At 41.3% G+C, this 12,878-nt stretch overlaps 3 protein-coding genes across 3 annotated transcripts in view; 1 reads left to right on the top strand and 2 right to left on the bottom strand.

The window, feature by feature from the left end:
* Positions 1-5,921, top strand: part of LOC141435559 (NEDD8 ultimate buster 1-like) — a gene marked incomplete in the record, with an annotated part of 57,466 nt that extends 51,545 nt beyond the window's left edge. The window contains 3 exon segments of the mRNA XM_074098276.1: positions 2,697-2,811; positions 4,013-4,088; positions 5,487-5,921. Coding sequence (XP_073954377.1) covers positions 2,697-2,811; positions 4,013-4,088; positions 5,487-5,613 — 318 coding nt within the window.
* Positions 871-2,071, bottom strand: LOC141435571 (regucalcin-like). Its single transcript, XM_074098298.1, has 2 exons — positions 1,514-2,071; positions 871-1,108 (listed from the first exon to the last, which is right to left on the bottom strand). Exons 1-2 carry the CDS (start codon positions 1,565-1,567, stop codon positions 884-886), a joined length of 279 nt encoding a protein of 92 aa, XP_073954399.1. The 5' UTR covers positions 1,568-2,071; the 3' UTR covers positions 871-883.
* Positions 5,922-7,163: 1,242 nt separating the features above from the next.
* LOC141435563 (uncharacterized) lies at positions 7,164-12,673 on the bottom strand. The gene is made up of 8 exons (XM_074098282.1): positions 12,578-12,673; positions 11,983-12,196; positions 11,223-11,364; positions 10,696-10,865; positions 9,928-10,123; positions 9,403-9,518; positions 8,931-9,086; positions 7,164-8,205 (listed from the first exon to the last, which is right to left on the bottom strand). Exons 1-8 carry the CDS (start codon positions 12,658-12,660, stop codon positions 7,987-7,989), a joined length of 1,296 nt encoding a protein of 431 aa, XP_073954383.1. The 5' UTR covers positions 12,661-12,673; the 3' UTR covers positions 7,164-7,986.
* Positions 12,674-12,878: the final 205 nt, after the last annotated feature.

The raw sequence follows: 12,878 nt of genomic DNA, 5'->3' as shown, positions 1-12,878 counted from the left end.
GATTATTTAAAACACATTATTTGAAATACGAGTGTTTAGAGTAGTACCGCATGACGGGCACCGACGGCAAGGCAGGCCGAGGCGAAGATTGGTGAGATGACCTGGACGCGGAACTGAGTGAGTGGCCAAATATAGCTCTGGATAGGGAGATGTGGAAGTCAAGAGGAGAGGCCTTTGCCCAAGAGTGGGACACAGTTAAGGGCTACATATAATAGATAATAATAATAATAGAGTAGTAAAAAATCACAAATGTCGCTGAATTAAGCTCCCCTCTTTTTGTAGTCGGTTCATAAAGGAAGTATTTGTTACAAAATACCTGCTCTCGAGCTATGAATTAATATGCTACGCTACGATTACTTAACTACGAAAATACAATACAATACAATACAAATGACTCTTTATTGTACACCAGAAGTAGAAAGCGAAATTTATTTATACAGATGTTATTGAATCCGGTGTGACTTTACGGAGGCACATAACCTATTAAATAAAGTTAGTTAAGGAAAGTCAGAATAAGAAAATTAGTTCAGCGAGGGAAAATAAAAAAACGGCTTACATTAGCTTGATGATACATCAGCAGTTTAATTTTCTGAGCCTTACCATGGCTGAAGCCTAGTTAGACTTGCATGAATAAAATCATTACTCTTCCTTTGGCTTTGCCGTAGTCGAATAATCATGCAAGTTGCATTACATTGCGAGGCCGTAAAGCCAACGAGTTTGTAGTGGTCAATCGAGCGCCGCAATGTAATGCAACTTGCACGATTTTTTTTGCAAGTCTAAACTCGGCTTTACACATTTATCGCACAGACAAGAATCTTTACGGCTTCGAACTACCAAGGTAAACGTAGTTGATCAATGAAACTCCGTTAGTTAACACTATAATTTATTGCAACTTGACATTAACATTGGGATGTCCCTTCACGTCCAGCCCCGTTACCCTGAAGGTGGAGCCGCAGGGAGGCTTCTGTTCCACCCCGCGGTTCAGACTGGCTGAGGTCACGTACAGGACGTCCAGGGCCGGGCCCCCGAACGTCGCCGAGGTCACCTGGAGCGCTGGGATGCGGATCTTACGGAGCAGCTTGCCTTTACGAGGGTCTACCTGGAGAATCTGAGGACACACGCGTCATTAGAAACAAACGTTGATTAATTTAGGGACAGTATTGTCTAACACGCTGACGTTTGCCATTGTATTCACCATCTCTCTCTTTCTACCCTCATTCAATGCCGTGTGAAGAAAGAAGTGGTGAAAACGATTGTGATACCACAATTGACAATATGGTAGTACTATTAGTTATTCTGTGCTCTGGGCCTTATAGAAGTTAGATATCCGAGAAACCTTAAGGCAAACATTGGCTTACAATCTAGGCCTGATAAGGGTCTTTTGACAGTGTGACAGGTACTTTGGCATTCGTGTCACGTTTCTGATTGTATAAAACGTCAAACAGACCTCTCTCCTAACGCCATCTAGCGATATTCGTCTTTCAAGAAACCCTAATAATGTAAACATGCTGACCTGGTGTCCGTCGAAGTTAGCGATCCAGAGGTTGCCGTCGGTGTCGATGGTCATACCGTCCACGATACCTTCCAGCCCGTGCTGCGCGTAGTTGAACACCAGCCGAGGGTTCGCTGGAGAATGTACCACAATGAGGTTGAAAAGCTGTTCCACATTTAGGTCACTTTCAGTGCCTATCGTCTGGAGCTGTAATGTCTTGTGGAATTATGTCACGCATTGGCATACATTGGGTCGATTCCAGGTAGGCAGTTGGTGTCTGCACTGAAGCAGTGCGCCACCAGCGCTAGCGCTGCCTACTCAATGTACGCCATAGCATACAAAAGTTCTCGTATCGCATATAGTAAACCAGGCTGACCAGGCCAGGATGACCAGAATTATAAAAAACCTCGCCATATTGCGGAAAAACCAATAGAACTAATTTCGTGCATTGGTAACACTCAATTCAAATGTCATCTATCTATTGCTGTCAAAGTTTAACGTTGTTTGCGCGTGGTATTTTAAAGTGTTATTTTGTGTTTTTGTGCGTTAAAATGCCGAAGATTATCCATAGCTTTGGAAGGAAAATAATTCACTATGTATATTTATTTATTTATTTATTTATTTATTTATTTATTTAAGGAGAACCAACAGCTAAAACACAATATATGTAGAAGGAATAGCAACACAGAGCCAATTACAGGATCCCACAGATAGCCATAGTATACATGTTTAAGATTAACTTAAACGAGGTGACGCGCACCATATCAGACGTCACACCATGCCAAACAAAACACCACAGAACCTCAAATGGAATTACTACACTCCTCAACACATAGTACTTATTTTCTTTAAACAAATATTACCACAAAGTTAAATGATACTTCCGCAGGTTGTATCAAAAATTTACATTAGGTTAGCACGCACCACCCAAAGAGAGAGTATACCAAGACTTAAGCTTAAGGATACTAAGATATCTAAGGTGATACCAACGGTGCGCTCAATCAAAGAAGCCGGACGCCAATCTTCGCCTCACGGATGGAATGTTGCAGTTAAAAATGTCAATGTCCATTTCTTCATCAGATTATTTAAATTAACGCTCGCTCGCTTGAGAAAGCTGTTTTGCCTGTACCTAGTTGATGTGAATTTAATAAAAATAGGAGGATTAAATCTTCAAATAGTATAGTAGGTATGATACTTGTTCTAGTTGGAAGCGATGGGGTACGCGGCGGAAGAAGCCAAAACGGCGTTGAAACGTTCGCACAACCACATCAGCGGCGCCGTGGACCTGCTCGTGGCCGGCGCCAACCCAGGAGAAGAAGGTTAGTGTACAGTCGACTTCATAAACTCGTGAGCAAAAATATCTGAACACGACTTTATTGTTAACGGCGGCGTAGAAGCGTGTTCGGTACTGTTGATCAAATTTTTGCTCACAAGTTGAACTCGACTGTACAATCATCTACATTAGGCTACGTTTCCATCAGAGATGTGCGAGGAATGTGTTTTTCTTGAACCAATAGAAACGCTTCATTTACCTATCCTCGCACAGCACATCTCTGGTGGAAACAGCTCAGCGGAGAGAAGCGTTTCTATTTCTTCGTGAAAACCACATTCCTTGCAACACATCCTCGCACATCTCTGGTGGAAACGGAGCCTTAATATCTGTCGCGGCGGAGCGTGCTAATATCTGACACTTCCTACCGACCCTAGAAATAGAGTCGTACATGGCTGTGGAGCTTGAGGTCCCAGGTTCAATCGAATATAATTTTGACTTTGATTTGGGATACTTAATATAAGTCCAATTGATTTTTTTGAATGTGAAAGTTTTTCGTGGTAGTGTTACAGTTTCACTGAAAGTAGATAATATAGTTGTATTTGAATTTGATCATCATCGGTAGATCTCATCTCCTGGGATATTTAGATTGAGGTACAGTCACGATATTTAATTTGGGACCTACTCAATATCGAATATCTGTCATTTTGTATGACAATTCAAAGGATTTTTTGACGTAATGGGTCTCAAATTAACAATCGTGACTGTACTTATCCAAGGGACCCCCTATTAAAATTTAATTATTTGTTTGTGTGGCAAGATATTTTTATTTATTTTTGCTGGCTTTAATAGTCAAAAGAATTGGGTACCTTAAGTTTTCTGGGATGGACCATATTATTATATCGATAGGAGACTTATAATGTAGCTCACTCCTGTAAATGGATTTTTTTTTTCATATGCCGTTTTTTTTGTAAAAATAAATTGTAACTTAATTACGGCAAACCACTCGTTTCGTGAGATTAATAGGTTTTGTGCCTTGGTCTGTTTGATTTAAAAAAAAAGGTCATATTGACAGCTGTCAGTTGTCAAATGTCGCCATACAACGTCACATACCTACACATGCACGTACACACACTTACGTACGTACGGCGACATTTGACAACTGACAGCTTTAAAATTATTTTGCCAAACGTGACTGTAAGTACTGATAAAGGCAATGCTGTAATATTTAATCGCCTACTTCATTTCAGCCGCAGACGCAGCCAATCCCTCGACGAGCACCGACTCTTCCAAAAAGAAGGACAAGAAACGTTTGAAAGAGAAAAAGTAAGTGCCAAAGACATGGGAACGAATAAAATGAATACCAAAAACCATTTCCGAACAACGGGGTTTATTGTCAAATTAAATATGGCTGGATACAAGTGATGGGTCAAAGTTTGTGACTTCAAAGTTCAGTATCTCAAAAATGGCTGAACCGATGTTTTTTTTTGCTTCAAAATTTGAAATGTTCTTTTTATAGATTTGCATTGCCACCCAAAAAACTAATACTAGTTATCATATAAAAAAGAAAAAAACACATTTTTATGATATCCTTAAAAAAAATACATTCAAAGAAATCTTTAAAAAAATCATAAGTTAAAAAATGTCACAAGTACGATGTTCATACTCAGCATAAATGGACGTTTTCAGAAAAAAATGTTGGAGTACTTTTTTTTAGATTGGATGGAATTTCATTTTAAATTCCTACTCAGAATCAGGAGCACTTTCGATTGTAATAGGAGAAAAAAGTGTCTCAAGATTTTTTTTATTCCATTACGTTACCGTTTTCATACGTTTCTATGGCGGTAGTGTAATGGACTAATGGATAACACAAAATTACATGAAAAATCTGAGACTTTTTTACTCCTATTACAATCGAAAGTGCTCCTGATTCTGAGTAGGAAAACGAAATTTCATCCAAAACTAAAAAAAAAGTCAGCTCAAAAACATTTTCTGAAAACGCCTAAGTATTGTTCACTATAAGAGGTACTGACAAAAAAAAACCTAGCCCATTTGATCTTAGCCCTTTCGAACCCAGCCGAGTATGAAAAGAATTACGACAATGAACTTTATGTACAATCCATGCCAAGTTCAAAATTCAAATGTAAGAGTTATGACAGTGGACCTTATGTAAAATCCATGTCAAATTCAAATTCAAATGTAATGAGGACTATCGCGTATGAATTCGCCGCTAGAGGCGCTAGTGTAGCGTGAGGTCTCCGAAATGTCAAATCTCTTAGTTTTTGGATGAGCTACGCGGGTTTATTTATAATTAGAATAATTTTGTGAATATTTTTCAATATCTGAAATTAATTATGGCAAATATGCGTTCCGGGGCAATGAATGTCTGTGTTTTGAGACAGTTTTGTCTTTCGGAAACCTTTGTCCTCCCTTTTTTCCGAACAAAACGGGGACTATGCAACACTGTGGCATGCTCGATATTTTTATGGTACGGTTTTAAGGTGTATTAAATATGATTTTAATCTAAACTTTGTTTTCACGCCCGTAATAACAGACTTTGAAAGCCACACTTAAAAACCTCACGCAACAGTGCGCCATCTAGTGAGACAAAAAACGATAGCCCTCATTAACCCGCACAATCGTATTGGCTGCGTTCAAAAGTGTTAGGGTCGACTTACTATGGAAACCCGAGTATGGCTTTTATCAACTTGTTTTGCTTGCCAGGAAGCATGCTCGCGACCAAGCGTTAAGCCGACTGAAGACCGCCATCCACGCGGAAGAGGACGACCATTTGGACACCTCGTTGGTCGACGAGGAGGAGTTCCTGGTGCAGTACAAATCCCTGCTCTAAACTATGAATATAACCCTAGGGACTAAAGCGCAAAACACACGCAGCGGGTCGGGTCGGGAGAGCGGCGGGCCTATTTACGTGACAGTCTATGAACAAAATTATACCGACGGGCGTAGGGCGGGTCGTGTGCAGGCGCCGCGGTGTGATCTTGTCAATCAATTTTTGGGGTACCATACCCAAATGGTAAAAACGGAAACCCTTTTACTAAGACTTCACTGTCCGTTCGTCCGTCTGTCACCAGGCTGTATCTCATGAACCGTGATAGACAGTTGAAACTGTGGCCGCTATAACAACAAATACTAAAAACAGAATAAAATAAATATTCAAGGGGGGCTTCCATACAACAAACGTGATTTTTGCCGTTTTTTTTTGCAAATGTCTAATGAATGTTGTATAATATGGCACGGAACCCTTCGTGCGCGAATCCGGCTCGCACTTAGCCGGTTTTTTAAGTGTACATAAATGTCATACCGTCCCGGTACTTAGGATCAGTGATACGCTTTTGAAATGTAAAATTAAGTCGAACAGTCTGATCGGTGTCGCGAAATAAATGCGGAATATATCGGCTAATGGATAAAACGTTTTGACCTTATGGTTTCTCAAGCAGAGCATCGTGCCATCCAGTCGAATAAAAAAAAATCGATTCCCACCTGTGAATTTTTCGATATTCTTGTATGACATTACCGATGGTCGAAATATTCCGTATTGGTTTTGTGAATTGCTTGCATGGGTACCCTAAATATTATATAACGTATTATGTTTAACCTTGAAAAGGGTTTAAAAGTTGTCAAAGTACATTAACGCGTGAATGACCAAATAATTCGCACCTTGATAATTCATGTGCTATTAAATTGCACGAGGGCTCGAGTTATGAGAGAGTGCATTATTAGGTGGTTCATTCCGGGGCAACAATTATGGTCGTACATTAACGGCATCTATTTTAACCTTTTATGTAAGACGTGGTAAGACAAAGGTTCAAGTGTCATTTTGGAATGACTCTAAAAATTATATATTTTTAAAAGGCATTTAAGACTTGTATTGTTTACCAAGTTAAGTAGGTACAGTTGACGTATTTTTTTATTTATTACTTTTAAGTACCTATTCTATGATTTGGGACGTCGATTGTCATACCATACTATAATAAGTAGGCCGTGGTGGCCTAGTGGTTTGACCTATCGCCTCTCAAGCAGAGGGTCGTGGGTTCAAACCCCGGCTCGTACCTCTGAGTTTTTCGAAATTCATGTGCGGAATTACATTTGAAATTTACCACGAGCTATGCGGTGAAGGAAAACATCGTGAGGAAACCTGCACAAAACCTGCGAAGCAATTCAATGGTGTGTGTGAAGTTCCCAATCCGCACTGGGCCCGCGTGGGAACTATGGCCCAAGCCCTCTTGTTCTGAGAGGAGGCCTGTGCCCAGCAGTGGGACGTATATAGGCTGGGATGATGATGATGATGATGATGACTATAATAAGTAAAGATATATCCTTCTATTGCTTCTATATATTTATGTGTTCGTCCATGGTTTATGAAATAAATACGAATAACTGGAAATAAATGTTTTATTTTAAAATAAAATATTTGTTTAACCTATTTGTCATAACATCGCTGTCACATTATGTCATTTAATGTAAAATAATGATATTTCTCAATTAAAATAAGTGTTTGGTAAATCATTTTTAATACAAGCTTTTTTGCTGACTGTACTTGCATTGTCACCCAAACAACATTTGCATACCAAATTTCAAGTCGATGCCATTAACCGTTGAAGAGTTCTGTCCTGTGGAGACGATCCTGGCCGGACTACCAGTATGTCACTACCAGATTATTGTATTGTCACGCAGTTTAAATAAGCATAACAAATTTAAAGTCAATCCAACTAGCTACTGGAAGTTGGTCGCATTTAACTTGCAAGATTTGATTACAGACAGACAACGGGACAGGTGAAACGATATAAAAGCATGTAAAAAGTCAATCTGATGTGTAAAGGTCACTTGTTACTTACTTATTTTATTTATTAGATAGGATTTGGAAAACTTATGATGTTGTCGCGAACCCTTACTTGTAAATACTATACCTAAACTATAACTCCAAAGTTAGGAAATCGGACTTATGTATCATGCCATCCCGCTCAGGCTAATCGCATTCAATAACACAGAGCGAGACGCGGTATGACACGAACTTACAACTTCAAACCAGGGAGTAGACTTACCCCCTTATTCATAAACGACAATCAAACCTATTTTAGTTAAAATGCCGCTAAAATTCGTTTGTCCTTATCTGTCACTTCGACATTTGTATTTGTTAGAAAGGGACAAAGCATTTGTTAGTTAACATAGGCTTGTTAAGTTTTATGAATAAGGGGGTTAGGCTTTACTGAGTAACAATAAATTCAAAGTACACAGCATCCCCTTTGACATATTCAAACTTGTCCAAGCTGGTATGCGGTATAAAGACGTACTGCCGCTTCAGTTGTGTCACAGATTTGTCTAAGGTCTCAGTGGAACGGGTCTTCTCGTCCGTGGAATCGTAGTCGTGACGCTTAGACGACGACTTCCGACGAACCTGGAGGGATTTCACGATATCCATGGCCTGGAATGTAAATAAGTTTGTAGTAAAAATTTCATTTTTAATACGTCTTTTTTTGCCGACTGTACTTTTTCTTGCCACCCAAACTACATTTGCATACCAAATTTCAAGTCGATGCCATTAACCGTTGAAGAGTTCCGTCCTGCGGAGACGATCCTGGCCGGACTACCAGGATGAGACTACCAGATTATTGTATTGTCACGCAATTTACATAAGCATACCAAATCTCAAGTCAATCCAACTACTGAAAGTTGGTCGAATTTAACATGCAAGATTTGATTAAAGACAGACAGACAGACAACGGGACAGATGAAACTAAATAAAAGCTTGTAATAAATCGTCATCAGAATATTATTGACCATGAACTGGAAGACGTAGCGTTGGCTGGCAGGCCTCCCACTAAATGGACTTAGGACTAAAAGTTCTGGGCAACCGGTGTACGCAAGTGGTGAGTTGTCGTTCTAAGGGGAGCCTTTGTTCAGTAGTGGACGTCTTACGGCTGATGATTATGGTGGAAACGTTATTGAAGACTTTATCGTCTAGGTCTCTGCCAGCCGTCTGCTTCCTGCGATTTTTATACACCATTTATTCTCCGCGAGACAAAGTAAAAAAGTGTACGGTGACGGTGATAGTTGGGTTTTCGTGATTTGTTGATGAGTTGCGTGAACAATTTGTTGCATGTATCTTAAGGTGGGTGAGTGCATGATGATAGCCGGCATGATCAATACCTGGCTCCGGTTGTTGGGCTGGTCTCTCAGCACGATGTTGACGGGGATGTCACACGGCCACTCTAGCAGCGCGTCGTACGGGCCTCCTACCAGCCGGATGGTGCAGGTGATGTGCCTCCCCCTCCATTTGCCAATGCCGTTCAGGTTCAGTTCCGCCTGGCAACAGGTAACAGTGAAGATGCTGAACCAGTGAACTATATCTTCGGTTTCATTCCAAATTTACCATCAGGTGAGATAGAGATAGAGGTGTGATGGTGATGAGGTACTCGTATAAAAGTACTGTCGAGAAAACTGGTTCGCGTAGGATTGGACCTTTCATAATCAATTTTGTTGGTTCTATAGAACAGTCCTGCCTAAAATTTATCCAGAATAGTTTACAGTTACAGAATAAAAGTCGTTCATTCGTATGAAACAGTGGGGAAAATGAATACGGATCGTCGTACGCACTTTGAAGTATCAGACGAGCAAGTACCTTGAGCGTGTAGCCATATTTGCTGGTCCGGAAGAGTGGGCTGGTGAGAACGGCGTCAGTCTCCTTAGCCTCCTTCATCCTCGCCGTGAAGTTCTCAATACGCCAGATTAGGTGTCCTGAAAAATCATAGAAATCATAACTTTTGAACCGGGTTGGCGATTTGTTCCCAGTTATACAAATCTTCGCTTCGCTGAGCTGTTTTCTCTAAAGCTGCGCTGAGGACAGGTAAATGGAGCGTTTCTATTGGTTCATGACAAACAAATTTCTCGCCACACATCCTCGCACATGTCGGGTGGGAATGTAGCCTTAGTCTAGACCCCGTTATGAAGCAGTCAGTTTGGTGGCTACCTAACATTGTGATGTGCAATATCAATAAAAGACTTTTTTTTAAATTAAGTTTTCAGATATATTTTGGAGTTCCCATACATAGCTACAACGTCAAGACTTGGATAGTCTGTATTGCACATCTAGCCACCATGCCCGCTTCATGACGGAGTATACCTTAAATAAATCAGCAATTCTTACCATCGTCGCTCCCAAACTCGGCCCTCTCAAAGCCGACCCTGGCCTGGAAATCTGCCAGTTCGCTCCTCATCTTCGAGTAAGACTTGGTGAGAGCACGAAGGTCGCGCGCGACCACGTCCACGCGCGCCGCGTGATCGGCCGCTTCAGCACGAGCCTCTGTCGTGGCCAGCTCTAGGACTGCCAGGCGATCATACTCCTGAAATTGTAAGAACTGTTGAGATGCATGTCTATAATAAGGATTCAGAGCACAAGATCTGATACTGTGCTGATATTATTCCCGGGGATCGAAGTCTGAAGGAAGATCATCGTAAGTCGTATTTATGCGTCCGAGTTGAGAATTTTTGATAGTGCGATTAAAAATGATGCAGTTATTTTGTGTGACGACTAGATGGTGCTAGGAGTCACAAAATTGAACGTCAAAATTCTACAGTTACTGTACTTCCCATAAACCAATCATTTTGTATTGAACCCTTCATTTCTACATTACTAATTGCTCTCAACAAACTTCGAATCCTTCTGAATACAATTATAAGTGAAATAATATTTAACAGGCATTTCTACATGGCTTTGGCTACCAGTTTCCATTATCCAGGCACTTTATCATCGTCAACAGTTGCACTAATAAAATTCTCTTTTATAGCCAACTTTCGGAAGTGTGTGGGAAACTGCTATCAAGTGTATTAAGTCTCACCCAAAGCGTAAACATAACACTAACGATCCTATATAGTATCAAAATAGAGGAAGTAACAAGAGCCAAAACACACTTACGGGTCTGTCATTAGCTGTGCTCTGCAACTGCACTCGTACAGCCGCCAACTGGCTCAGCTGTTCAGAAGAACGTCGTGCCTCCACTAGTTCCTGCTCTAACGCCGCACGGCTCTCTGCGTTGCGCGCGCGCTCCTCCTCTACTGTCTGCTTTATGTATTCTATCACATCCTCTGAAAAATATTAACTTACGAGGTTAACACGGTGAAATGGGATTTTTTTGAAGCGAGCAGGCAGCAGACTTCAAAATAAATCTCCACTGAATGAAGGTCTAGGAAAGCCTATAGGAACTGTTGTGATATGGCAGACTGACGCAAGTAGTAGTTACTTTCTTGTAGATAACACCTACGCGGTATTGACGTCCAATACGTTGTGCCAAACAGCCAAAAAAAAATAGGGCGTGATTGGCAATGATGGTTTTTCCAAAAGTGCGTATATAAAAAGTGTATTGTAACATAGCCTTTTCTGGCCTACTACCAGCATAAACGTATTGACATTTTTTTTAAGTACTCTTTGTGAGCAGGACCAACCTAGTTTATTGACAGCACGGATCCTGCTGTCATGCTGCGTGAGCGCAGTTTCCAGCAGCTCCCGCTCGCGCTGCTCATGCAGAAGGCTGCTCACGGTGCTTTCCAGCCGCATCGCCGTCGTCAGCTGCTGGCTTTGCAGCTCCTGGAGTATGTAGCACACCGGGGTGGAAGTCAGACTGAGTTGGATTCTAACTTAGCAAAAGCTTTATAAATTCAAAAGACAATAGGTCACTAAGAGCCTGTTTCACCACTCGTTGATCAAAGTTTCACCACTCGTTGATCAAAATGGAACAGATAAAAGCGATACAGTCTCTGTTTATTCGGACAAAACAAACAGAGAGCTTCACAGATATCTGTCACATAAAATTTATCAATGAGTGGTTAAGCAAGGGTTAATCTAGTTAAAAAAAAAAACTGTCACCATCAGCCGGAAGACGTCCACCGTTGAGCAAAAACCTCTCCCTTCATCATCATCAACAGACGTAAATTTATCGTAATTTAGGACGCCACCATAACCACAAAGCGTTGAAGCGTTCCGTACTGTATTTACCCTTATCATCATCATCATCAGCTGGAAGACGTCCACTGTTGAACAAAGGCCAATGCCTGGTGGGAGGCCTGTCAACACTTCGTATTCCGGTTCGTGGTTGCCACTCGAGGGTCTTTCTCCCCGAACGGTTCTATTCTTCAAGCCCTATCATGTCTGCTTCGAGTCACCCTAATCTAACCTAATTACTTAATTATTGCTGTATCTTTGTACCTGCAATGCCAACTGCACGTTGGCCAAGTCGTGTTTGAACTGCGCCGCCCAGTTGGCCGCGCGTTCCGCTTCATCGTCCACGGCAGCTCGCAGGGACACCAGGGTCGAGAGGAAATGCTGGCTCCGCTCCTCCACGATGATCAGCTTGGAGCGAAGAGTCTCGTACTCGGAGGCTTGGACGTCGCGGTGGTTCACTTCTTCTGTGAGGACTAATCTGAAATAGGAAGCAAGCAACTTAAGTTAAAGAAAGAAGCACAGTTATCTTAAACAAACCTTGGATTTAAAGTCCCATTGTCAAAGGCATGCCATGGCATTTTGTATTAAAAATATTTTTTACAAAAACTTCGTCTGCGTAGAAGTTTTTTGTCGCTAACCCATGGGAACTATGCAATTTTCCGAGATAGAAACTATCCTATGTCCTTCCCCGGGACTCAAACTATCTGTATACCGAATTCCATCTAAGTCGGTTCAGAGGGTTTCTAGATGTGATGAGGTAACGAACAAACAAACAAACAGACTTACAACCTATTGCATTTATAATATTAGTAAAACTAGGTAGATACAGTTCTATGTCTAGAGTAATTTCCGAACTTACTTTATGTTGGCGACTTCTTTTTCAAGGTAGGTGACACAGTCGTCCAAGGGTACCGCGCGGGGGGACCACGTGTGGTTCTTCATGGGTTCCGGAGGCGGGGGGACATGCGCGACTGCGAGAAATGCCACGTGTAGTGTAGAAGCGGTTTCGATTATTCTGAATAGCATAGTGTACCACTGTTAAAAATACAGGATGTTCGGCACATGGACCGTCAAATTATTTTGGGATATTGTTGGCGTCATTTGCTATCTTTTCACCCTTGGACCTTGGGTCCTAACGATCACGGTCTTGGAGATATGAT

The sequence above is a fragment of the Choristoneura fumiferana genome, chromosome 15 (assembly GCF_025370935.1).
Source record: "Choristoneura fumiferana chromosome 15, NRCan_CFum_1, whole genome shotgun sequence".
In the NCBI taxonomy this organism is placed as follows: domain Eukaryota; kingdom Metazoa; phylum Arthropoda; class Insecta; order Lepidoptera; family Tortricidae; genus Choristoneura; species Choristoneura fumiferana.
Note: the sequence above shows the minus strand (reverse complement) of the source record. Positions and strands in the feature narration are given on the sequence as shown.